Source organism: Cydia amplana, chromosome 19 (genome assembly GCF_948474715.1).
Source record: "Cydia amplana chromosome 19, ilCydAmpl1.1, whole genome shotgun sequence".
Lineage (NCBI taxonomy): Eukaryota > Metazoa > Arthropoda > Insecta > Lepidoptera > Tortricidae > Cydia > Cydia amplana.
In genome coordinates, this window is record NC_086087.1 from 189599 (window position 1) to 213929 (window position 24331).

At 39.2% G+C, this 24331-nt stretch overlaps 1 protein-coding gene across 1 annotated transcript in view; it reads right to left on the reverse strand.

Annotated features, from left to right (window-relative positions):
• Window positions 1-4217: 4217 nt before the first annotated feature.
• LOC134657226 (uncharacterized) overlaps window positions 4218-24331 on the reverse strand; it is a 70486-nt gene continuing 50372 nt past the window's right edge. Inside the window, exon 2 of the mRNA XM_063512796.1 lies at window positions 4218-6314. Coding sequence (XP_063368866.1) covers window positions 4686-6311 — 1626 coding nt within the window. The 5' untranslated portion in view covers window positions 6312-6314 and the 3' untranslated portion in view covers window positions 4218-4685. The remainder of the gene's footprint in view (window positions 6315-24331) is intronic.

Genomic DNA, 24331 nt, shown 5'->3' on the forward strand with positions numbered 1-24331 from the left:
TTACTATTAAAAATCCTGAAATATGTACCTGGGAGCATCTTTTATACAATCTGCTTTTTACTGATTCCCCATACAAACTTCAACCCCCTTTTTCCCCTAATGCCTTTTTCCACCCCTTTTCACCCTTATGGGGAGATTTTGGGGTTGAAAACTATTCTATATCCTTCCCCATAACAATAACTATCTACATACCTAATTTCAACTAAATCGGTTTAGCGGTTATTGATTTCCCATACATAATTAAACCCCCCTTTTCACCCCCTTAGGAGCTAAAAATTTAAAGTTTTTGAATTTTTTTGTTGTTTGTGGACTAATACTATCTTACACACCAAATTTCAGCTTCCTAGAACTTCAGGAAGTACCCTAGAGGTTTTGATGATCAACAGTGAGTGAGTGAGTGAGTTAGTGACGAGATCGGGGTTTTTTTAGACAGGAATAAAATCTAAAGTATAAGAGCTATCCCATCAAAAACATTACATGTAAAAAGGTGGCAGTCTCGCAACTAAACGCTTTTACTACAAAAAAGTTTTGAGATGTAATGTGAAACCAAGTCGGTTATTTTAATCAGTGCCAGGGGGTGTTAAAACCGTATCAATAAGATATCTTTAATTTGTAATACGTATAATGACTTGGCCATTGCACGGCTGCATAATGACAAAAGGATCATCGTCACCTATTAAAAATAATTCTAATTGAACATAACGCTAGCGCTAATTGCAGTTTGAGCATTACACATATTTGCGATTGCCAAGTCATTATATGTATTACAAATTAAAGATATCTTATTGATACGGTTTTAACACCCCCTGGCACTGATTAAAATAACCGACTTGGTTTCACATTACATCTCAAAACTTTTTTGTAGTAAAAGCGTTTAGTTGCGAGACTGGCACCTTTTTAGGGTTCCGTAGCCAAATGGCAAAAAACGGAACCCTTATAGATTCGTCATGTCTGTCTGTCTGTCTGTCTGTCTGTCTGTCTGTCTGTCTGTCTGTCTGTCTGTCCGTCTGTCTGTCTGTCCGTCCGTATGTCACAGCCACTTTTCTCCGAAACTATAAGAACTATACTGTTGAAACTTGGTAAGTAGATGTATTCTGTGAACCGCATTAAGATTTTCACACAAAAATAGAAAAAAAACAATAAATTTTTGGGGTTCCCCATACTTCGAACTGAAACTCAAAAATTTTTTTTTCATCAAACCCATACGTGTGGGGTATCTATGGATAGGTCTTCAAAAATGATATTGAGGTTTCTAATATCATAATTATATAGCTTTATGATATGGATCAATCGGTGTTCAGCGGTGCGGTGGTTGAAGCTGGTTCGTAGAGGTAGAAGAACAGAAACTCCGTCTTGTAGCCACAAATATATTTTATATAAAAGTAGAAAATTAACACGTACTATTCGTATAGGTGTAAAAATGTGAAGGCAATGTTACTACGGTTTCTATGGTAACGAAAGTAAGAAGTTTTGTTGGACTTGCCAACAATCGGTACTAAAGGGTCCAAACACTCAGTAACATGTACTACATCGTTTGACAAAACAAGGTCCAATAACTTACCATACTGGTTACAGACATCGTCTTTAAATTTACTTATTTCACTATGATTAAGGTGAATATATAGTATTCTCATGTGAATTACAATAGTAACAACAGGGCCGTGATTTGCCTACCTACTCGTGTTTCAAAAACTCCAGTATAATACCTGGTGTTAGAGTACTTACTAACTTACTGATTAATTTACTTGATAAATATCTTGATAGTAATTTGGAACACGAAAGACGATTTCAGGAGATAAAAGATAAAACTGATTTATTATATTATAACTTGATAGGTGTGCACACTTATAGAATAGCAAACGTGAATATATTGTGAATGAATAGGTACTTATTGACTAATTACGAAACCTTTATATAGGTAAACAAAATGCTGATGGGGCCAATGAACAATGTTTGATGCATGTGCAATTTACTTGTACACGGTCAACTGGAAATGTTGGTGACACTTGGTGTAGCCGCGATGGCTCGTATAAATACTACAGGCGTTTGTGTTTTTTGTGAAGTCTCTATAGTAAAACTAACATAGCCGGTAATTAAAGTTAGCCAATCTCCATTTTGCTCTCCTCAAAGTAATATTTTTATGAGAATTGTTTTAGCCCTTGTCATTTGCTTTAGATACCTATGTTGCAATCGTTGCAATTGTAAATTAAGTATTACATGACTAGCATTATTAATAAATAGTTATTTTTCTACTCCAGCACTTAAATGTGTCAATTAAATGACTGACAGTGATATCTAAAGCAATGTCATTTGAATGCTTTGTCTATAGGCTCATAAGATGACTGCTAGCAGTCATCTTATGAGTATAATACAACTGCTTTATTTTTTTTAAAGATACAAGTTCCGATCATCTTGATTGAAAGAGGTATGTTTTCATTTACAATAATAACTCTTTTTTTTTTTAGTTAATAACTCTTTTTTTTTTTAAATAATAACTCAATTTTTTTTAAATAATAACTCTTTTTTTTTTAATAATAACTCTCTTTTTTTTTTTTTTTTTTTTTTTTTTTTTTTTTGCTGCAGCTGTCATAGAAAAAGTAATGTATGCAACAGCTCATAATTGGTTCTTAAAATTCTCGGGTCTTTTTTTACAAAACTCGACTACGTCTCGTTTTGTAACTTCGACCCTTGAATTTTAAGAACCCTTATTATATCACTGTTGCATAAACTACTATTGTACAACAAGAGATCAAAGTTTGATATTTCTTCGAGTACTTATTTTGAGTCCCATGCAAGAGAAAGATTCTATAATAGACTCACGAGCGTAGCGAGTGAATCTAATTTAGAATCTTGAGCGTAGTAAGGGACTCAAAAGCGCACGAGATGTAAATAACTTTGATCTCGTGTAGTACACAACATTTTTCACCTCAACATTGAGAACATATTAGAGAACCCGAAAAATGTATTCCTTCTTCATCACTTACCTCTATTCACTCATGTTTTCTTAAGATATACCAACAATTAAATTTTTACCTCAGCAACTCGAACAAGGGTACTTTGCTACTTAAAAACAGTGAGCAAAATCGCATTTTGCTCACTGAGTGAGCAAAATCGCATTTTGCTCATTTTTTCCCACTCAGTGAGCAAAATGCGATTTTGCTCACTGTTTTTAAGTAGCAAAGTACCCTTGTTCGAGCTGCTGAGGTGAAAATATAATTGCTGTATACTTAGAATAGGTAGGATACTGACAGTACATACTAGAAATGGGCGCTTTAAACCATTTTTAATGCGAACTAAACCAATTATTGCTGGTTACCTCAATAAGCCTTAGGTATTACTTACCGCATTATCAATCGAAATGCAACAGCTCTCTCTGCTTGACGAATTGTAGTTTATACAGTCGCCATCAGATATATCGAAGCGGCCAAGGTACTCAAAAATATAGCAACATACACTTTAATGTCTTGATAACAGTGCATGCCAGTGGCTTTGGTGACTTATTTGTGAACTCCTTGGCCACCAGTTTATGTTAATACCATCGCCCACACTGTAAAACTGTCCATCGGTGGACCTTGTGCCTTTTGTAAAATTACAGTGTTCGGACTCTACTAAAAACAACATAGGTACTTAACCCTTGGGGGTCATCCATTAATTACGTCACACGAATTTCTAGGTTTTTTTTACCCCTCCCCCCCTCCTTGTCACACTTGGTCACATTTGGCAAACCCCTCCCCCCTAGTGTGAGTCACATTTTTTCTACAAAATCGCCAAATCGAATTAAGTAAGTACCTAAGTATTATTAATATTTTATCAAAATATTTTTGACGATATAAATATTAGTAACTTTATAACCCAAAACTGCTTAGGAAAGAAAATTAAACGAATAAAAACGATTATCGTTTTAAAAACTTGTTATTTGAATGTACAGCGAATAAAATAATTTAAATAATTTTTCAGTTACTGATGAAGTTAAAGTGACGTCACAAAGTTTGTGTCTCCCTCCTCCCCCATGTCACAATATGTCACATTTTCTTGACCCCCTCCCTCCCCCTAAACGTGTGATGTAATTAATGGATGACCCCTAATGGTAGATTATATCTCGTTGGAATAAGGGTTGTGGGTTTACGAATGGCCAGTTCACTGTGTCGGCGATGGCACATTAGTGACATTACTGTGGCAAGATGAATGTGGACGAGGGGTGAATGAAAACAAGTGAATGCGAGGATTTACTTTTTATTTTCAACTCCTGCCGGTCCGCTATAGGATCTATTTCAATATTCACCAACTATTCAATCAAATTGCATACAAAATGCTAGCATACATTTGTTCTTGACTGTTCTAAACGCCCGGCATCGCTCGCCCGAGCCGCGCCGCGGCCGTCCTCGCTGTGGAGGAGGCCGTTTTCGTATATTTATATAAGTAGTCCATTTGTTACTGTCCATTGCGCCGATGCCACCCGGCGGACGCAATTTTAATACTTATACACAATACTCGAATATCTCAATATTCACTTCAATTCACAAACAAAGTGTCACACGAAAGTACGTCACCGTCTACATCTCAACTATTTACAAATACAATAAATAGGAATACAAAATAAATGCTTACAAAAATATAGTTAGAGCACGGGGCGTACTGTGGCTAGTTTAGTGCGTGCCGGGCGTCGCCGGCGTGACTAGAGGGTGTCACCGCTGCGGCGGCGCGTCGGGCGGGACCAGCCCCAGCTCCGTGAGCACCTGCGTGACGCGCGGCACCAGGCGGTCGGCCCAGCGCCACAGCGCGGCGTCGCGCACCGGCTCGGCGCGCAGCTCCTGACACGACTTGCTCAGCGCCGTCACGCAGTCGGCGCGGTAGTGCTGCAGGCGCGCCTGCTTGGTGTCCAGCGCGTACGACGAACACGCGCCGCCCAGGCACGCCAGCGGGAAGTGGTTGTGCAGCGCCAGCACGCGCCCCGTCTCGTGGAACGCCTTCACGTACTGGCCGGGCTTGGTGAAGTTGCGCGTGCGGTATACGTGCTGCAGCATGTGCATGTAGCGCGGCGCGCCCGGCTCCCAGCCGTGCTGCAGCTGGTCCAGGTAGTACACGTTGGACGCGTGGAACGACGACCGCGGCGGCTTGCCGGCCGCCGGGGCGGCCAGCGGCATCACGCGCTTCAACAGCGAGCTCCAGTCGGGGTCCTGTAGCGGCACAATCACCTCGTCTATGTCCAGCAGCGCCAGCCAACGGTACTGGTACATGTGTCGGTACAAACAGTCGTTGTACGGCACAAGTTCCATCTGCCGCTTGTGCGTCGTCTTCTTCTTCAGATACATGTGCTGCAGGCCCGGCAGGTTGGGCTGCCCGCCCGGCAGCGTGATGGGCGTGCTCTCCACTATCCCCCGCGCGCGGTAGTACGCGAGAACCTTGCTGATGTTGGGGTGGACTTGGAGCTCGTAGAAGAACACCTTGTCGGCGCCGAGCAGCCGCACGAGCTCGATCCACTCGACGAGCCGCACGGACAGGTCCTCGTGCTGGAAGTCGAGCCCCTTGACGCAGACGGCGAACTCCTTCTGCGCGCGATCGGGCGGCTCGTCGAAGTGCACGCGCAGGCAGTTGGTGGCGCGGTCGCACGGCTTCTCCACCAGCGACACGGCGGCGGGCCGCAGCGCGCGCACGTCCGCCGGCAGCACGCACGCCAGCAGGTACGGCTGCAGAACACCGTCCCGGTAGTTGCCCCACTTGCTGTTCCACACGTATTTGTATTCGAGCACGCGCACAACGACAGGGTCGGGTCGTTCTTCGAACCAGAGCTGGCAGTGGGTGGGCAGCGTCGGTTTGATGCGGTCGTGCACGGCCAACAATCTCACGGCGGGGCCGATGCGCGAGGCATTTCGAGCGTCAAGATAAGCGCCATACAGATGGAATACGCCCTGACTCGAGCGCAACGTCTGCCAGTACGTGTTGTGGAACTCGAGGTCGAACACGGAGGGGAACGGCGCGCAGTCCTTCGACTTGTAGAACTTGTTCTTGTCGTTGCGGTGCTTGTGCCAGTAGGTGAGCGGGAGCGAGGGCAGCTGGCGCTCGGCGTCGGCGCGCAGCTGGTCCTCGGTGAGGTGCGCGTCGGCGGCGGGCGTGGCGGAGGGCGCGGGCGTGGAGACGGCGGGGTCGGACTGCAGCAGCTGCCGCGCGGGCGCGTGCTGCGGCGCCGGCGGCGGCGTGCGCAGGCGCGGCAGCCACACCACGCACAGCGCGCCCCAGCACACCAGCAGCAGCAGCGCGCGAGCGCCGCGCCACCCCGCCAGCCGCGTCGGGACCCCGCCCGCACACCGCATCACCTGGAACGCATAACATGATCACGTTAATGTGGTTTTTACTTCGATAACTTTCGGGTAAATGTTTAGGTATATTGTAGTTATATTTAAGTTTGACCGGCCAACCATATCAGGCAGACTACTTGAACATGTGCGTGTACAACTGTACAGACGCCCCTAGGATGCGTATAATAAGGGTGCGTGTACACGGTGCCGCCTCCGCGCCGCCGCCGCGCCGCCGCCGCACCTTCGCGCTATGTACACCAGACGCGTAAAACTCGCGGCGGCGGCAACCGTGTACACGCGCCCTAAGGCTAGCGTACGAAGAAGGCGAATGGAATTATGCTCTCAGTATGGGTGGATCCGATGGATAGCAAGATAATTGTATTGATGAAATGTTGTGTAGCATAACGACTTCTAATGACGGTATCGTTTAGCATAAATAATCCTTAATAACTTATTCATGAAATGAACATTCGGTCACGGCCGCTTACATCGACAAGCCTACACAAATTACGAATACTTTGAGCGACGTGTACCGAAATGTTGTTCCAACCGGTTCCGACGTCGTCATATTTGTCGTTTATCACTAGCGGAAGACAGAGGCACCCTCAGGATCGAGGTCCCGTGACAACAATCGCGGCAGCGCGATGGTTGAGGATCACGGTTCTTACGCGGAATATATGGCATTCCACGTTGGCGCTCATAATGCCACGTCATTGTCAAGTGTCAATGAGTTGTAGAAAGTTAGAAACATTGTAGAAAGAAGTTTCAGTAAAGAGGCTGACGCCTTCATCAACTTTGAACTAGAACCAGTTCTTGACTTCTTATCACTCGCTCATCTTCTTATTGACCGAAGCGTAGCGAAGGTCTACGTTTTGACTCGGGCATTTTGCTTTTGTATGACCAGATGTTCTCCTCTACAGGTCGCAATTCTTAACCGATTTTCGTGAAATTTTGTGACCGAATTCTATGACTAAATAAAAATTTTTTGTCGATCCGGTTTTTGGAAATTTTTCAAAATGGCGGTTTATGGATTAAATGGCCAAAAATTCAGAAAATTTGTATCGCTGGTTTTGGCGGTATTTAGATATTTAGTTTTAACTTGAGAATGAGTAGCTAAATTTCGTCAGATTTAGTAAGAACTATAATGGCGTATTTTGCAAACGTTCGCTTTTTAGGGTTCCGTAGCCAAAGGGCAAAAAACGGAACCCTTATAGATTTGTCATGTCTGTCTGTCTGTCTGTCTGTCTGTCTGTCCGTCTGTCCGTCTGTCCGTCTGTCTGTCCGTCCGTATGTCACAGCCACTTTTCTCCGAAACTATAAGAACTATACTGTTGAAACTTGGTAAGTAGATGTATTCTGTGAACCGCATTAAGATTTTCACACAAAAAAAAAAAAAAAAACAATACATTTTTGGGGTTCCCCATACTTCGAACTGAAACTCAAAAATTTTTTTTTCATCAAACCCATACGTGTGGGGTATCTATGGATAGGTCTTCAAAGATAATATTGAGGTTTCTAATATCATTTTTTTCTAAACTGAATAGTTTGCGCGAGAGACACTTCCAAAGTGGTAAAATGTGTGTCCCCCCCCCCTGTAACTTCTAAAATAAGACAATGATAAAACTAAAATAAAAGCGGCCAAGTGCGAGTCGGACTCGCCCATGAAGGGTTCCGTATTTAGGCGATTTATGACGTATAAAAAAAAAACTACTTACTAGATCTCGTTCAAACCAATTTTCGGTGGAAGTTTACATGGTAATGTACATCATATATTTTTTTTAGTTTTATCATTCTCTTATTTTAGAAGTTACAGGGGGGGGGGACACACATTTTACCACTTTGGAAGTGTCTCTCGCGCAAACTATTCAGTTTAGAAAAAAATGATATTAGAAACCTCAATATCATTTTTGAAGACCTATCCATAGATACCCCACACGTATGGGTTTGATGAAAAAAAAATTTTTGAGTTTCAGTTCGAAGTATGGGGAACCCCAAAAATTTATTGTTTTTTTTCTATTTTTGTGTGAAAATCTTAATGCGGTTCACAGAATACATCTACTTACCAAGTTTCAACAGTATAGTTCTTATAGTTTCGGAGAAAAGTGGCTGTGACATACGGACGGACAGACGGACAGACGGACAGACGGACAGACGGACAGACAGACAGACATGACGAATCTATAAGGGTTCCGTTTTTTGCCATTTGGCTACGGAACCCTAAAAATATATGATGTACATTACCATGTAAACTTCCACCGAAAATTGGTTTGGACGAAGTAGTTTTTTTTAGGGTTCCGTAGCCAAATGGCAAAAAACGGAACCCTTATAGATTCGTCATGTCTGTCTGTCTGTCTGTCCGTCTGTCCGTCTGTCTGTCCGTCCGTATGTCACAGCCACTTTTCTCCGAAACTATAAGAACTATACTGTTGAAACTTGGTAAGTAGATGTATTCTGTGAACCGCATTAAGATTTTCACACAAAAATAGAAAAAAAAAACAATAAATTTTTGGGGTTCCCCATACTTCGAACTGAAACTCAAAAATTTTTTTTTCATCAAACCCATACGTGTGGGGTATCTATGGATAGGTCTTCAAAAATGATATTGAGGTTTCTAATATCATTTTTTTCTAAACTGAATAGTTTGCGCGAGAGACACTTCCAAAGTGGTAAAATGTGTGTGTGTCCCCCTGTAACTTCTAAAATAAGAGAATGATAAAACTAAAAAAAGCGGCCAAGTGCGAATCGGACTCGCCCATGAAGGGTTCCGTATTTAGGCGATTTATGACGTATAAAAAAAAACTACTTACTAGATCTCGTTCAAACCAATTTTCGGTGGAAGTTTACATGGTAATGTACATCATATATTTTTTTTAGTTTTATCATTCTCTTATTTTAGAAGTTACAGGGGGGGGGACACACATTTTACCACTTTGGAAGTGTCTCTCGCGCAAACTATTCAGTTTAGAAAAAAATGATATTAGAAACCTCAATATCATTTTTGAAGACCTATCCATAGATACCCCACACGTATGGGTTTGATGAAAAAAAAATTTTTGAGTTTCAGTTCGAAGTATGGGGAACCCCAAAAATTTATTGTTTTTTTTCTATTTTTGTGTGAAAATCTTAATGCGGTTCACAGAATACATCTACTTACCAAGTTTCAACAGTATAGTTCTTATAGTTTCGGAGAAAAGTGGCTGTGACATACGGACGGACAGACGGACAGACAGACAGACATGACGAATCTATAAGGGTTCCGTTTTTTGCCATTTGGCTACGGAACCCTAAAAAAATATATGATGTACATTACCATGTAAACTTCCACCGAAAATTGGTTTGAACGAGATCTAGTAAGTAGTTTTTTTTATACGTCATAAATCGCCTAAATACGGAACCCTTCATGGGCGAGTCCGACTCGCACTTGGCCGCTTTTTTATACGTCATAAATGGCCTCAATACCGAACCCTTCATGGGCGAGTCCGACTCGCACTTGGCCGCTTTTTTTGTTTGCATCGGGAGGTCCCTGGTTCCATCCCCAGTAATTGTATACTGCTACATAACTTTTTGTATTTTTAGGGTTCCGTAGCCAAATGGCAAAAAACGGAACCCTTATAGATTCGTCATGTCTGTCTGTCTGTCCGTCTGTCCGTCTGTCCGTCCGTATGTCACAGCCACTTTTCTCCGAAACTATAAGAACTATACTGTTGAAACTTGGTAAGTAGATGTATTCTGTGAACCGCATTAAGATTTTCACACAAAAATAGAAAAAAAACAATAAATTTTTGGGGTTCCCCATACTTCGAACTGAAACTCAAAAATTTTTTTTTCATCAAACCCATACGTGTGGGGTATCTATGGATAGGTCTTCAAAAATGATATTGAGGTTTCTAATATCATTTTTTTCTAAACTGAATAGTTTGCGCGAGAGACACTTCCAAAGTGGTAAAATGTGTGTCCCCCCCCCTGTAACTTCTAAAATAAGAGAATGATAAAACTAAAAAAAATATATGATGTACATTACCATGTAAACTTCCACCGAAAATTGGTTTGAACGAGATCTAGTAAGTAGTTTTTTTTTTATACGTCATAAATCGCCTAAATACGGAACCCTTCATGGGCGAGTCCGACTCGCACTTGGCCGCTTTTTATGCTTAAATTTCGTATGGTGCAATAAAGAAATAAAGAAATAAAGAAATAGTTGTTTTTTATTTTATTTTTTTTATTTTGAAAAAATTAAAAATTTCGTATTTTTTATTTATCAAGCGCGGGTTAAGCGTATTCGTTTAATTTTTGTTTGTAGCTTTATGTAGTTTTTAATTTTTTGTTTATATTACATGTACTATACCTATATTTTATTATTTTTTTCTGCCATACATTTATTCAATTTTAAGGTCTGCTCGCGAGGTCTACAGCTCACAGAGCCACTAGTTTATTTATTTCCATTATTAACTGGTATTAATATAACTCGAGTACTAACAGTGATGTGCTTAGGGGTTTCAAGTAATGCGACGAAATAACGCTAGATGGCGTTAACCTCAATTATACATAGTGCATTTTGCACTAGTCATTGAGTTTTCACTTCTGTCGGCACTCCCCACAGACAAGACATCCCACAGTCTATGGCACTCCCTGATTGCAACCCGTTATTTTTGAAATGAAAACTTCTTTAGCGGCGCTGGGCACTTTTTGAGGTGGGGAAAAAATGATAAACTCGAGCAGCGTAAGGCGATCATAGAAAAACTCAATGTTATTTGACATTTGTGTTGCGGACTCCTTTTCAAGACTCTTTACCTATGTTCAAATAATTTGACGTTGTCATTGCAGTATGTAAATAAACATGTCAATGAAAAAGTGTGATCTTATTTGAGAATGATAATAATATATAATAAATAAATAGAATACCTCCGCTAAACGTATGTATCGTGTTACCGGGCGTCGGTAACATAGTGAGGTGAGTTTTCACTTCTATCGGCACTCCCGGAGTGCAACCGTTGTTGCTTGTTTTTTAAACGTCCGTACGAAAACACGGAGCTTGACATGATGATAAGTGAGCTGAATGTAATCCGGCCAGTCGGTCAGTGAACGGGATGAGATTATTGTGATTACCAGCGGCCGCTGCCGGTACACATGTAAAACCGTAGGCCGAGAAAGGCCGTGAACGGCGTGAGAACTATATCTGTTCTTATTTGATTTTTCAAATCGCGATAAACTCTATGATGTGGAAAACCACATCATAGAGTTTATCGCGATGAATACCTAGTAGGTATAGTAGTCGTGGAGTGTAGGTATCGGGCCAGGGGCCCAATACGTTCCGCGACTCTTCTCTTTCCGCACAGACTCTAGTTAAAACATCTATAAAGTCTTTTTCTACTCCAGCACTTAAATGTGTCAATTAAATGACTGACAGTGATATCTAAAGCAATGTCATTTGAATGCTTTGTCTATAGGCTCATAAGATGACTGCTAGCAGTCATCTTATGAGTATAATACAACTGCTTTATTTTTTTTAAAGATACAAGTTCCGATCATCTTGATTGAAAGAGGTATGTTTTCATTTACAATAATAACCCTTTTTTTTTTTAAATAATAACTCTTTTTTTTTTTTGAAATAATAACTCAATTTTTTTTAAATAATAACTCTTTTTTTTTAATAATAACTATTTTTTTTAATAATACCTTTTTTTTTTTTTTTTTGCTGCAGCTGTCATAGAAAAAGTAATGTATGCAACAGCTCATAATTGGTTCTTAAAATTCTCGGGTCTTTTTTTACAAAACTCGACTACGTCTCGTTTTGTAACTTCGACCCTTGAATTTTAAGAACCCTTATTATATCACTGTTGCATAAACTACTATTTTCTACTCCAGCACTTAAATGTGTCAATTAAATGACTGACAGTGATATCTAAAGCAATGTCATTTGAATGCTTTGTCTATAGGCTCATAAGATGACTGCTAGCAGTCATCTTATGAGTATAATACAACTGCTTTATTTTTTTTAAAGATACAAGTTCCGATCATCTTGATTGAAAGAGGTATGTTTTCATTTACAATAATAACTCTTTTTTGTTTTAAATAATAACTCAATTTTTTTTAAATAATAACTCTTTTTTTTTTAATAATAACTCTTTTTTTTTAATAATAACTTTTTTTTAATAATAACTTTTTTTTAATAATAACTCTTTTTTTTTTTTTTTTTTTTTGCTGCAGCTGTCATAGAAAAAGTAATGTATGCAACAGCTCATAATTGGTTCTTAAAATTCTCGGGTCTTTTTTTACAAAACTCGACTACGTCTCGTTTTGTAACTTCGACCCTTGAATTTTAAGAACCCTTATTATATCACTGTTGCATAAACTACTATAAGAGACGTTTGTTTGCATTTTTATCAAACAAAACCATTGACGAATATAAAAGAGACAATAATATAATTTAATTTAATGCAATAATTATTTAATGTTTAGAATAAGGTAAGATATATGCATGCAGTTCATTGTTAAACTTCCCAAGCAATTAAATTTGTATACCTAATGCTGGTAAGACATACTGATACTAAGTAATTAATTGTAACACCTATGTACCTATGTTTAACAAATATAGTTATTTGTACAACAAGAGATCAAAGTTTGATATTTCTTCGAGTGCTTATTTTGAGTCCCGTGCAAGCGAAAGATTCTATAATAGATTCACGAGCGTAGCGAGTGAATCTAATTTAGAATCTTGAGCGTAGTAAGGGACTCAAAAGCGCACGAGATGTAAATAACTTTGATCTCGTGTAGTACACAACATTTTTCACCTCAGCAGTGAGAACATATTAGAGAACCCGAAAAATGTATTCCTTCTTCATCACTTACCTCTATTCACTCATGTTTTCTTAAGATATACCAACAATTAAATTTTCACCTCAGCAGCTTGAACAAGGGTACTTTGCTACTTAAAAACAGTGAGCAAAATCGAATTTTGCTCACTGAGTGAGCAAAATCGCATTTTGCTCATTTTGTCTCACTCAGTGAGCAAAATGCGATTTTGCTCACTGTTTTTAAGTAGCAAAGTACCCTTGTTCGAGCTGCTGAGGTGAAAAATATATTGATTGATTGATTGATTGACAAAAAAGTTTCGAGATGTAATGTGAAACCAAGTCGGTTATTTTAGTCAGTGCCAAGGGGTGTTAAAACCGTATCAATAAGATATCTTTAATTTTTAACCGCCTTCAAAAAAAAAGGAGGTTCTCAGTTTGACCCGTATGTATGTATGTATGTATGTATATTTGTTCGCGATTATCTCGCGTTTGGCTGAACCGATTTTGATGCGGTTTTCAGAAAACTGTTTCTTACATTCTGGAGAAGGTTTTAGTATACATAGATCTGAGCTGATGCTAAACCCTGGTTGTACCTAGTGGAACTCAGGTTTGGTGCAACATAGGCTCACGCTGTTTTGGTCATCCGACACGCCTTGATGAGCACTTGGGAGAGCAGAAACCAAGATAGAGCTGATGCTGAACCCTTGATGTACCTAGTGGAACTCGGGATGTACCTAGTGGATTTGTTAGATGTATTTTCCGATATTTTTTTTTTCTTGTATAATAAATTCCGATCGTCTTTTTTCCCTGTATAAAAATTTCCGCACGCCTTTTTTCCCTATAGATATATTTCCTGGTATATTTTTTTTTTCTTGTATATATAAATCTGAACGGCTTCTTTCCGTATAGACATATTTTCCGATAGATTTATTTTCTTATACACAAATATCTGAACGCCTTCTTTCCCTGTATTTTTGTTGTTTAACGAAAAATTTCATGGTCATTCATTTTACTAGGGGCAAAACTTCTTATTTGCTTGGACCCTGTTTGCAATCTTGTCACAACATCGGTAAAACTCTGATTTGATTTCAATCGGAATACGACGGCACCCGAAGTGTCAATCAATTATTGTTTTAAATGAGTGACATTTTCATATCCATTAATATGGAATTTTATTATTCAGTGTCAAATGTCAAACCGTTTCGTTTCGTTCGTTTGTCGGGTACTAGGGCCGTTTCTCGAAAAGTTGTAACTAGTACCTTGTGAAAGTCCCTTTCAAACAATATGAATAGAATAGAGACTACCGCAAGTAATATTAGGTACCTACTTACTAACAAGCTTTCTAGAAACAGGGCCTTTGGACGCTGACTGAAACAGCACGCTAAATACGAACTTTTTCGATAAAACACGATGGAAAGTAATTATGCACTACATCTGTATCAACTTTTATGTTGTAGTGTAAGTAGGTAGTAACGTAAACGGGCAAAATTGCGAACATGCGAATACATATTATATAATTTTCTATCAAGAATCATATCTATTTTAAAATTTCTGATCAGGAAAAAAGACAGCCGGGAATTTGTCCCCTAGTAAAATTAAGGACTATAAAATATTGCATTATGTTAAAAAAATACAGGGAAAGAAGGCGTTCAGATATTTGTGTATAAGAAAATAAATCTATCGGAAAATATGTCTATACGGAAAGAAGGCGTTCAGATTTATATATACAAGAAAAAAAATATACCAGGAAATATATCTATAGGGAAAAAAGGCGTGCGGAAATTTTTATACAGGGAAAAAAGACGATCGGAATTTATTATACAAGAAAAAAAAAATATCGGATAATATCTTTTTTAAAAAAAGGGAACCGCCTTCAAAAAACCAACCCACTGAAAAGTACAAAATAATTTTTATATGGCACACCTTTACGTGTCCAGTCCCTATCCCACGGTGTAAAGCAAATTTTTGCCAAAAAGTAATTAATTCCTAATAATAAGAAAATTAATAATCATCCGGGTAATTACTTAGTTTTTAAAGTCGGTGCCAAACCAAAATTTTTGAGATCCGATATTTTAGACAACGAAGAACGCTGCACTTACTTGCATTATAAAGACATAGTTAGTTTACTCATTAATTTAGTTCTTGTAGGTACTACGTACTCGTATTGTTTTTCGGATTGGTAGTAGACTGTTTTTGTTGGTTTGGCACCGCCTTCAAAAACTAAGTAATTACCCGGATGATTATTAATTTTCTTATTATTAGGTATTAATTACTTTTTGGCAAAAATTTGCTTTACACCGTGGGATAGGGACTGGACACGTAAAGGTGTGCCATATAAAAATTATTTTGTACTTTTCAGTCGGTTGGTTTTTTGAAGGCGGTTCCCTTTTTTAAAAAAAGATATTATATTAAGTTATTTTATTTTGGTTTTATTTTTGTTTATTTTTAATTTTTTAATTATTTTTTATTTATTTTATTTTATTTTTTACTTTTTAGTGATAGGTAGGTACTTCATTTATTTTAGGTTTTGGGCTAAAATACTAGTTTGTTAGGCTCTCCATTTAGTCTACTAATGTTGGTGATGGCCTAACTCGATGATAACATAATATGACGTTTTGGTGCTAAACGATTTGTATGTATATTGCTCCCACTTCCACTCCCATTCCCAGTCCCAGTCCGAGTCCGACTCCCACTCCCACTATTTTATCTAAATCCGTTTTAGCAACATAAGTTTGTTGGGAGGTATACCGATAGCATGGCCACCTACCGGGTCCAATTGGTTTTTCCAAACCATCCATGTACTGTACACTAAAACCTTCTCCAGAATGTAACAAACACTTTTCTGAAAACCGCATCAAAATCGGTTCAGCCAAACGCGAGATAATCACGAACAAACATACACACATACATACGTACATACATACGGGTCAAACTGAGAACGTCCTTTTTTTAAAGGCAGTTAGAAAAAAGTTCATCGATCCACCTAGTGGAACTCTGCTACATAGGCACACGACGACAAGTCGGTTAACCAAAACAAAGTGTGCCTATGTTGCACCAAACCTAAGTTCCACTAGGTACAGCAAGGGTTCAGCATCAGCTCTATCTTGGGTACTGCTCTCCCAAGTGCTCATCAAGATGTGACAGATTACCAAAATAGCGTGGGCCTATGTTGCACCAAACCTGAGTACCACTAGGTACAGCAAGGGTTCAGCATCAGCTCTATCTTGGGTACTGCTCTCCCAAGTGCTCATCAAGATGTGACGGATGACCAAAATAGCGTGGGCCTATGTTGCACCAAACCTGAGTTCCACTAGGTACAGCCAGGGTTCAGCATCAGCTCTATCTTGGGTACTGCTCTGCCAAGTGTTCATCAAGATGTGACGGATGACCAAAATAGCGTGGGCCTATGTTGCACCAAACCTGAGTTCCACTAGGTACAGCCAGGGTTCAGCATCAGCTCTATCTTGGGTACTGCTCTCCCAAGTGCTCATTAAGATGTGACGGATGGCCAAAATAGCGTGGGCCTATGTTGCACCAAACTTGTGTTCCACTAGGTACAGCCAGGGTGAACCCTGCCAGCCAGGGTGGTTTGGTGCATCAGCTCTATCTTTGGTACTGCTCTCCCAAGTGCTCATCAAGATGTGACGGATGGCCAAAATAGCGTTGGCCTATGTTGCACCAAACCTGAGTTCCACTAGGTACAGCCAGGGTTCAGCATCAGCTCTATCTTGGGTACTGCTCTCCCAAGTGCTCATCAAGATGAGACGATGACCAAAATAGCGTGGGCCTATGTTGCACCAAACCTGAGTTCCACTAGGTACATCCCGAGTTCCACTAGGTACATCCAGGGTTCAGCATCAGCTCTATCTTGGGTACTGCTCTCCCAAGTGCTCATCAAGGCGTGTCGGATGACCAAAACAGCGTGAGCCTATGTTGCACCAAACCTGAGTTCCACTAGGTACAGCCAGGGTTCAGCATCAGCTCAGATCTATGTATACTAAAACCTTCTCCAGAATGTAAGAAACACTTTTCTGAAAACCGCATCAAAATCGGTTCAGCCAAACGCGAGATAATCGCGAACAAATATACATACATACATACATACATACATACATACATACATACATACATACGGGTCAAACTGAGAACCTCCTTTTTTTTTGAAGGCGGTTAAAAATACATCTAACAAATCTGCTGAACCCTTGCTGTACCTAGTGGAACTCAGGTTTGGTGCAACATAGGCCAACGCTATTTTCGTCATCCGTCACATCTTGATGAGCACTTGGGAGAGCAGTACCCAAGATAGAGCTGATGCTGAACCCTTGCTGTACCTAGTGGAACTCAGGTTTGGTGCAACATCGGCACACTTTGTTTTGGTTAACCGACTTGTCGTCGTGTGCCTATGTTGCAGAGTTCCACTAGGTGGGTCGATGAACTTTTTTCTAACTGCCTTTAAAAAAAGGACGTTCTCAGTTTGACCCGTATGTATGTGTGTATGTTTGTTCGTGATTATCTCGCGTTTGGCTGAACCGATTTTGATTCGGTTTTCAGAGAAGTGTTTGTTACATTCTGGAGAAGGTTTTAGTGTACAGTAGGTACATGGATGGTTTGAAAAACCAATTGGACCCGATAGGTGGCATGCTATAATTTATGTTGCTGAATCCGATTTAGATAAAATAGTGGGAGTGGGAGTCGGACTCGGACTGGGACCGGGAATGGGAGTGGGAGTGGGAGCAATATACTTACAAATCGTTTAGCACCAAAACGTCATATTATGTTGTGTCGCGATTATCATCGAGTTAGGCCATCACCAACATTGGTAGGTAGTTACTAGCCCAAAACTAAATGGAGAGCCTAACAAACTAGTATTTTAGCCTAAAACCTAAAATAAATGAAGTACCTACCTATCACTAAAAAGTAAAAAATAAAATAAAATAAATAAAAAATAATTAAAAAATTAAAGATAAACAAAAATAAAACCAAAATAAAATAACTTAATATAATATCTTTTTTAAAAAAAGGGAACCGCCTTCAAAAAACCAACCCACTGAAAAGTACAAAATAATTTTTATATGGCACCCCTTTTCGTGTCCAGTCCCTATCCCGTCGTAAAGGAAATTTTTGCCAAAAAGTAATTAATACCTAATAATAAGAAAATTAATAACCATTCGGGTAATTACTTAGTTTTTGAAGGCGGTGCCAAACCAACAAAAACAGTATTTACTACCAATCAGAAAAAAAATACGAGTACGTAGTACCTACAAGAACTAAATTAATGAGTAAACTAAGTATGTCTTTATAATGCAAGTAAGTGCAGCGTTCTTTGTTGTCTAAAATATCGGTTCTTAAAAATTTTGGTTTGGCACTGACTTCAAAAACTAAGTAATTACCCGGATGATTATTAATTTTCTTATTATTAGGTATTAATAACTTTTTGGCAAAAATTTGCTTTACGACGGGATAGGGACTGGACACGAAAAGGGGTGCCATATAAAAATTATTTTGTACTTTTCAGTGGGTTGGTTTTTTGAAGGCGGTTCCCTTTTTTTAAAAAAGATATTATATTAAGTTATTTTATTTTGGTTTTATTTTTGTTTATCTTTAATTTTTTAATTATTTTTTATTTATTTTATTTTATTTTTTATTAATACGTATAATGACTAGGCCAGATAGTTACCTTGGGGACACTGCAGCGAATCCTATGAAAATATGACATTTATAGCCGCACTTCAACCCTTTGTCGCAGCTAAGTCGGTGTAGATTTATTTACACAAACTCTAGTTAAGTACCTACTTTATCATCTTGTCTACACGCAATATATTATATATCCTAGCGCAAAATAAGTAGTCTATACGACTGAAGCAGTGTTTCGTAAACAACGTGGGTTTACAGACGTTATTCAGACGACAAAAATAGACGCACAAAAGGGACGATGATATTAGCTGTTATTTAAGCCACCTAAATGTACCCGGCCCTGTTCTCCGCTGTTTTTGCCTTCAGTTTTTACTTGCAGCTCGCTTCTAGCTGCGCCCGCGGCGCTAACGGCGCGGCCCCCGGCGCGGGCGCAGGCGCCGAGACTCGAGAGGAATGCAACGGTAACTGATCACTGCCCACTACGCTATCATATCGACACATTGACCGCTCGTCAATCTTATCGCGACGAGAAAAGGTCTACCCATGGTTAATTATATATTCACTGGATAGTATGTCCAAAATGGCTATTCCTCAATCTTATTGCAACGGCATAAGGTCGAAGTTAGACAAATGTTTAGTTATGTGTTGCAGTTAGTGCGTGACGCGTTTCGCTGGCGCGGGGTCAGTATTAATTAGATCATAGATAGAGATAGATAAGGCTTTCAAATACACATATCAAGGTCACTCAGTGCATTGATAAATTCAATATGTACATGTAGTCATTTGTGATCAAAACTTGTTGTACGTAATACCTAGTCCACCTACTCAGTTATGATACCTTTTTTAGGGTTTCGTACCCAAAGGGTAAAAAAAAACCGGCCAAGTGCGAGTCGGAGTCGCGCACGGAGGGTTCCGTACCATCAACAAAAAATAGAGCAAAACAAGCAAAAAAACGGTCACCCATCCAAGTACTGACCCCGCTCGACGTTGCTTAACTTCAGTCAAAAATCACGTTTGTTGTATGGGAGCCCCATTTAAATCTTTATTTTATTCTGTTTTTTAGGGTTCCGTAGCCAAATGGCAAAAAACGGAACCCTTATAGATTCGTCATGTCTGTCTGTCTGTCCGTCTGTCTGTCCGTCCGTATGTCACAGCCACTTTTCTCCGAAACTATAAGAACTATACTGTTGAAACTTGGTAAGTAGATGTATTCTGTGAACCGCATTAAGATTTTCACACAAAAATAGAAAAAAAAACAATAAATTTTTGGGGTTCCCCATACTTCGAACTGAAACTCAAAAATTTTTTTTCATCAAACCCATACGTGTGGGGTATCTATGGATAGGTCTTCAAAAATTATATTGAGGTTTCTAATATCATTGTTTTCTAAACTGAATAGTTTGCGCGAGAGACACTTCCAAAGTGGTAAAATGTGTGTCCCCCCCCCCCCGTAACTTCTAAAATAAGAGAATGATAAAACTAAAAAAAAATATATGATGTACATTACCATGTAAACTTCCACCGAAAATTGGTTTGAACGAGATCTAGTAAGTAGTTTTTTTTTATACGTCATAAATCGCCTAAATACGGAACCCTTCATGGGCGAGTCCGACTCGCACTTGGCCGCTTTTTTGTTGATGGTGCGGAACCCTCCGTGCGCGAGTCCGACTCGCACTTGGCCGGTTTTTTGTTGTAAAAAGAGGTCGGGGACATCAAATTTACAAAAAGAAGGTGTTACATTTCACATGTCATATTTTTTTTACATGTCATACGTTTAATTACATTTAAACACAATTATTATATTTTAGTCTCATGTAATTGCTGGATTTATCGATTTTGCTCGCCCAGTACAAATTGCGGATCGGTCGAGCGACAAATCCGACTTCTCATCTCTCAGAAAACAATAAAATTCTTTTCACCTCAGCAGCTCGAACAAGGGTACTTTGATTCTTAAAAACAGTGAGCAAAATGCGATTTTGCTCACTGAGTGAGACAAAATGACATTCAAGTGACCTTTATTGTCAAATGTCATTTCAACATGCGGGGTCTAATAAAAGTTCAAAATGCTTGGGTTCTATTATCTCTGTCCCTTTCACACTGTTAGCAAAAAGAAACAGACAAAAAAAAGTTAAAACGACATTCAACGGTATATTCACGGTTTATAATAGACCCCCGAAAAACTTCAGACCGCATCGTTCCAAACCACGTACGAGTATGAATTCTTAATAATTGATAAATAAAAATAAAATTTAAGATTTCATAAAACCTGATAAAATACTATATTTTAGGTATTTTATTGTACAATTAAAATAACGAACTCAAAAAATACAGAGATCATCACGCAAAATTAATTATTTTACTTTTAAGAATTTCTACCATAGTTGACAAATAGTACGTACCTATCCGCAATTCGGACCGTATCTTACAAAGATTTTTTTTACAAAAAAAAAATGGTCGATTGAAGTGTCAGTTAATGTTTGTTATTTCTATATTATTTTACTGGAATTTATTATTACGTTTTGTTTTTGTGTTCCATTGCGGTAATTAAACTTAATTGTTTGTATATCTTAAGAAAACATGAGTGCAGGTATTAAGTGATGAAGAAGGATTACATTTTTCAAGTTGTCTACTAGGTATGTTCTCACTGCGCTGAGGTGAAAAATGTTGTGTACTACACGAGATCAAAGTTATTTACATCTCGTGCGCTTTTGAGTCCTTTACTACGCTCAAGATTCTAAATTAGATTCACGAGCGTAGCGAGATAGAATCTTTCGCGTGCACGGGACTCAAAATAAGCACTCGAAGAAATATCAAACTTTGATCACTTGTTGTACAAATAACTATTGACGAAAATGTGTTAGTGTGCGTATTGTGACACTTGTGATTCGTCCGTACACAAAAACAGATCGAAGTGTGCAAGATTTGTCTGTGTAGGGTGTCATTTTCTATGTATTTGTGTCGTCATTACAGATTGGATTTTGTATGTAAGTGTGTGAGAAGTGCGACTGTGTGCACGTTCCCCCCCGCGAAAAATGGCAGAATGATTTGAATGTCAAGATATCGCTTGGGCCTATCCCTTCCGACGTGTCGGAAGCCCGTGTTGATCGAAGTCACAGTTACATTCTAACTTTATATCACTCAAATACAATTCAATAAAGCTAAATCTTGATGAAATCGCTAATAAAAGTGAACTCTAGTACTGGTGAATAAAACTCAAAATATCATGACCATATTTAGATGCGAGGTCTGCAAGGTAACTTTACAATTTCTATTCGAATTTTAAACAATTAACGCTACAAATTTAAGCTCACTGGCCAGCAATTTCGGAACTAAAGTTCTTCAATAGAAAGGAGGATGGGTCAATTATACATAGTGCTGCAGACATTTTGGACTAGTCATTGAGTTTTCACTTCTGTCGGCACTCCCGGAGTGCAACCCGTTGTTTTTTTTAAATACCACATCGGTGTTAAACAAGCATACGGCCCGCCTGATGATAAGCAGTCACCGTAGCTTATGGACGCCTGCAACTATAGAAAAAGCTTTTTTGAAAAACCCCAATACTGAAGACTCTCGGGAAAACCTCGGAAGGGAGAACATTCCACAGCCGGACCGTCCGCACAAGGAATAAATAAACTTGTATGTAAAAGGAACTTGATCTTACAGGATATCATGTTGACGTGAGAAATATAAATGAATGGTAAATATGTATTTTACACCAAGCGTTTTTCTAAAGTCTCAATTTGAAGACAAAGACTTCCAGTGTGGTACAAATAAGACAATTTCCTTGAGTGATTTTTATCTAGAGATTATTTGCGTAAGACTCCTATAAGACTAGGCATAGATTTTATAAGCATCAGTACGCAGGCCTTGCTCAGTAGCCTTGTCGTCAGAATTATCCTAATGATCATCGCGCGGATCGGAAGCTTGTGATGGCACGTCGCTAGACGTGCGTTGCATGCGCGTACCTGAAGACTATGCGCAACATGTGCGCACCTGCGCATCTTAAACCACTACTGCAGCGATATCATGGTCACATTTTTATCAACTGTCATGCCATGCGTCACTTTCGCACTTACATATTTGTTAGAACGTGACAGGCATGGTGACAAATGATAAAGAGCCGACCATCTTAGCCCTTCTGTTTGATACTATTGGTGATAAACGTGATAAAAACCTCCGCAACACTGACGCGATTCGTGGACATTGTAGGTACGAGAGCTACCGTAATTTATTCTCACACAAAATAACGTAGTTTTTACAGAGACTTGCTCTTTGGTACTTACCTCACAATATTGGTAAATGGTGTCATAAGAAGACTCAAAGTCACCCAAAGGGCAATGAAATAGAGCGAGCTGTTCTCAGTCTCTTACGAAATCAAGCAAATTAGAAAGATTTTGTGATGAGTTTACTGATGGCGAGCGAGCCATAATAATCATAATGCAGATAAATACAACAGATGTCTGCTAGAGCTAAGGTAGGAAGATTCTCTAGAATACCGAAAGAAAGTAGGTAATGTGGGAGAGTCCAAAAGCCCCCGAACATTTTCCCAACCATCTGGTCAATTCAATCTGAGAAAACTGTTCACGACACGGACAACACATATCATTATTGAGGCCTTTGGACGTGTTAGGTTTAAGATATCGGGTAGATGATATTTTCACGTCAGCCGGTTGCACCCGGCAACAGCCTTGTCAGTCGGAATATAGCTATACGATAAACGGCCGTGTCTCATTTCTCGGCACCCTTTTCCCTCCAAAATAACAGGACGTCTTGCATCAGTTGATGGTACCTTGATTAATGCAACTTTTTCCTTGTAATTCCTGTCTATAGCGTTACGAGTGGTTAAATCTAGTTGCTATTGTCTCCGTGTCACACTCGCGAGCAACAGTAGACGAGGAAACTAAGTTGCGTGACAGTGACTGAGATCTTGAACTGATTGTCACGGCAAGGGCAACATAGTAGAGGACGTGAAATCCAGTATTTATAAGATTTCCGTCTTAATTTAACTAGGTATTTAATATTGATAACCTGGATGTCCACATTAGAGACATCACAAGTTTTACCTATTGGCGGTATTATGGCGGTTTTAAAAAAGCGGCCAAGTGCGAGTCGGACTCGCCCATGAAGGGTTCCGTATTTAGGCGATTTATGACGTATTAAAAAAAACTACTTACTAGATCTCGTTCAAACCAATTTTCGGTGGAAGTTTACATGGTAATGTACATCATATATTTTTTTTAGTTTTATCATTCTCTTATTTTAGAAGTTACAGGGGGGGGGACACACATTTTACCACTTTGGAAGTGTCTCTCGCGCAAACTATTCAGTTTAGAAAAAAATGATATTAGAAACCTCAATATCATTTTTGAAGACCTATCCATAAATACCCCACACGTATGGGTTTGATGAAAAAAAAATTTTTGAGTTTCAGTTCGAAGTATGGGGAACCCCAAAAATTTATTGTCTTTTTTTTATTTTTGTGTGAAAATCTTAATGCGGTTAACAGAATACATCTACTTACCAAGTTTCAACAGTATAGTTCTTATAGTTTCGGAGAAAAGTGGCTGTGACATACGGACGGACAGACAGACGGACAGACGGACAGAC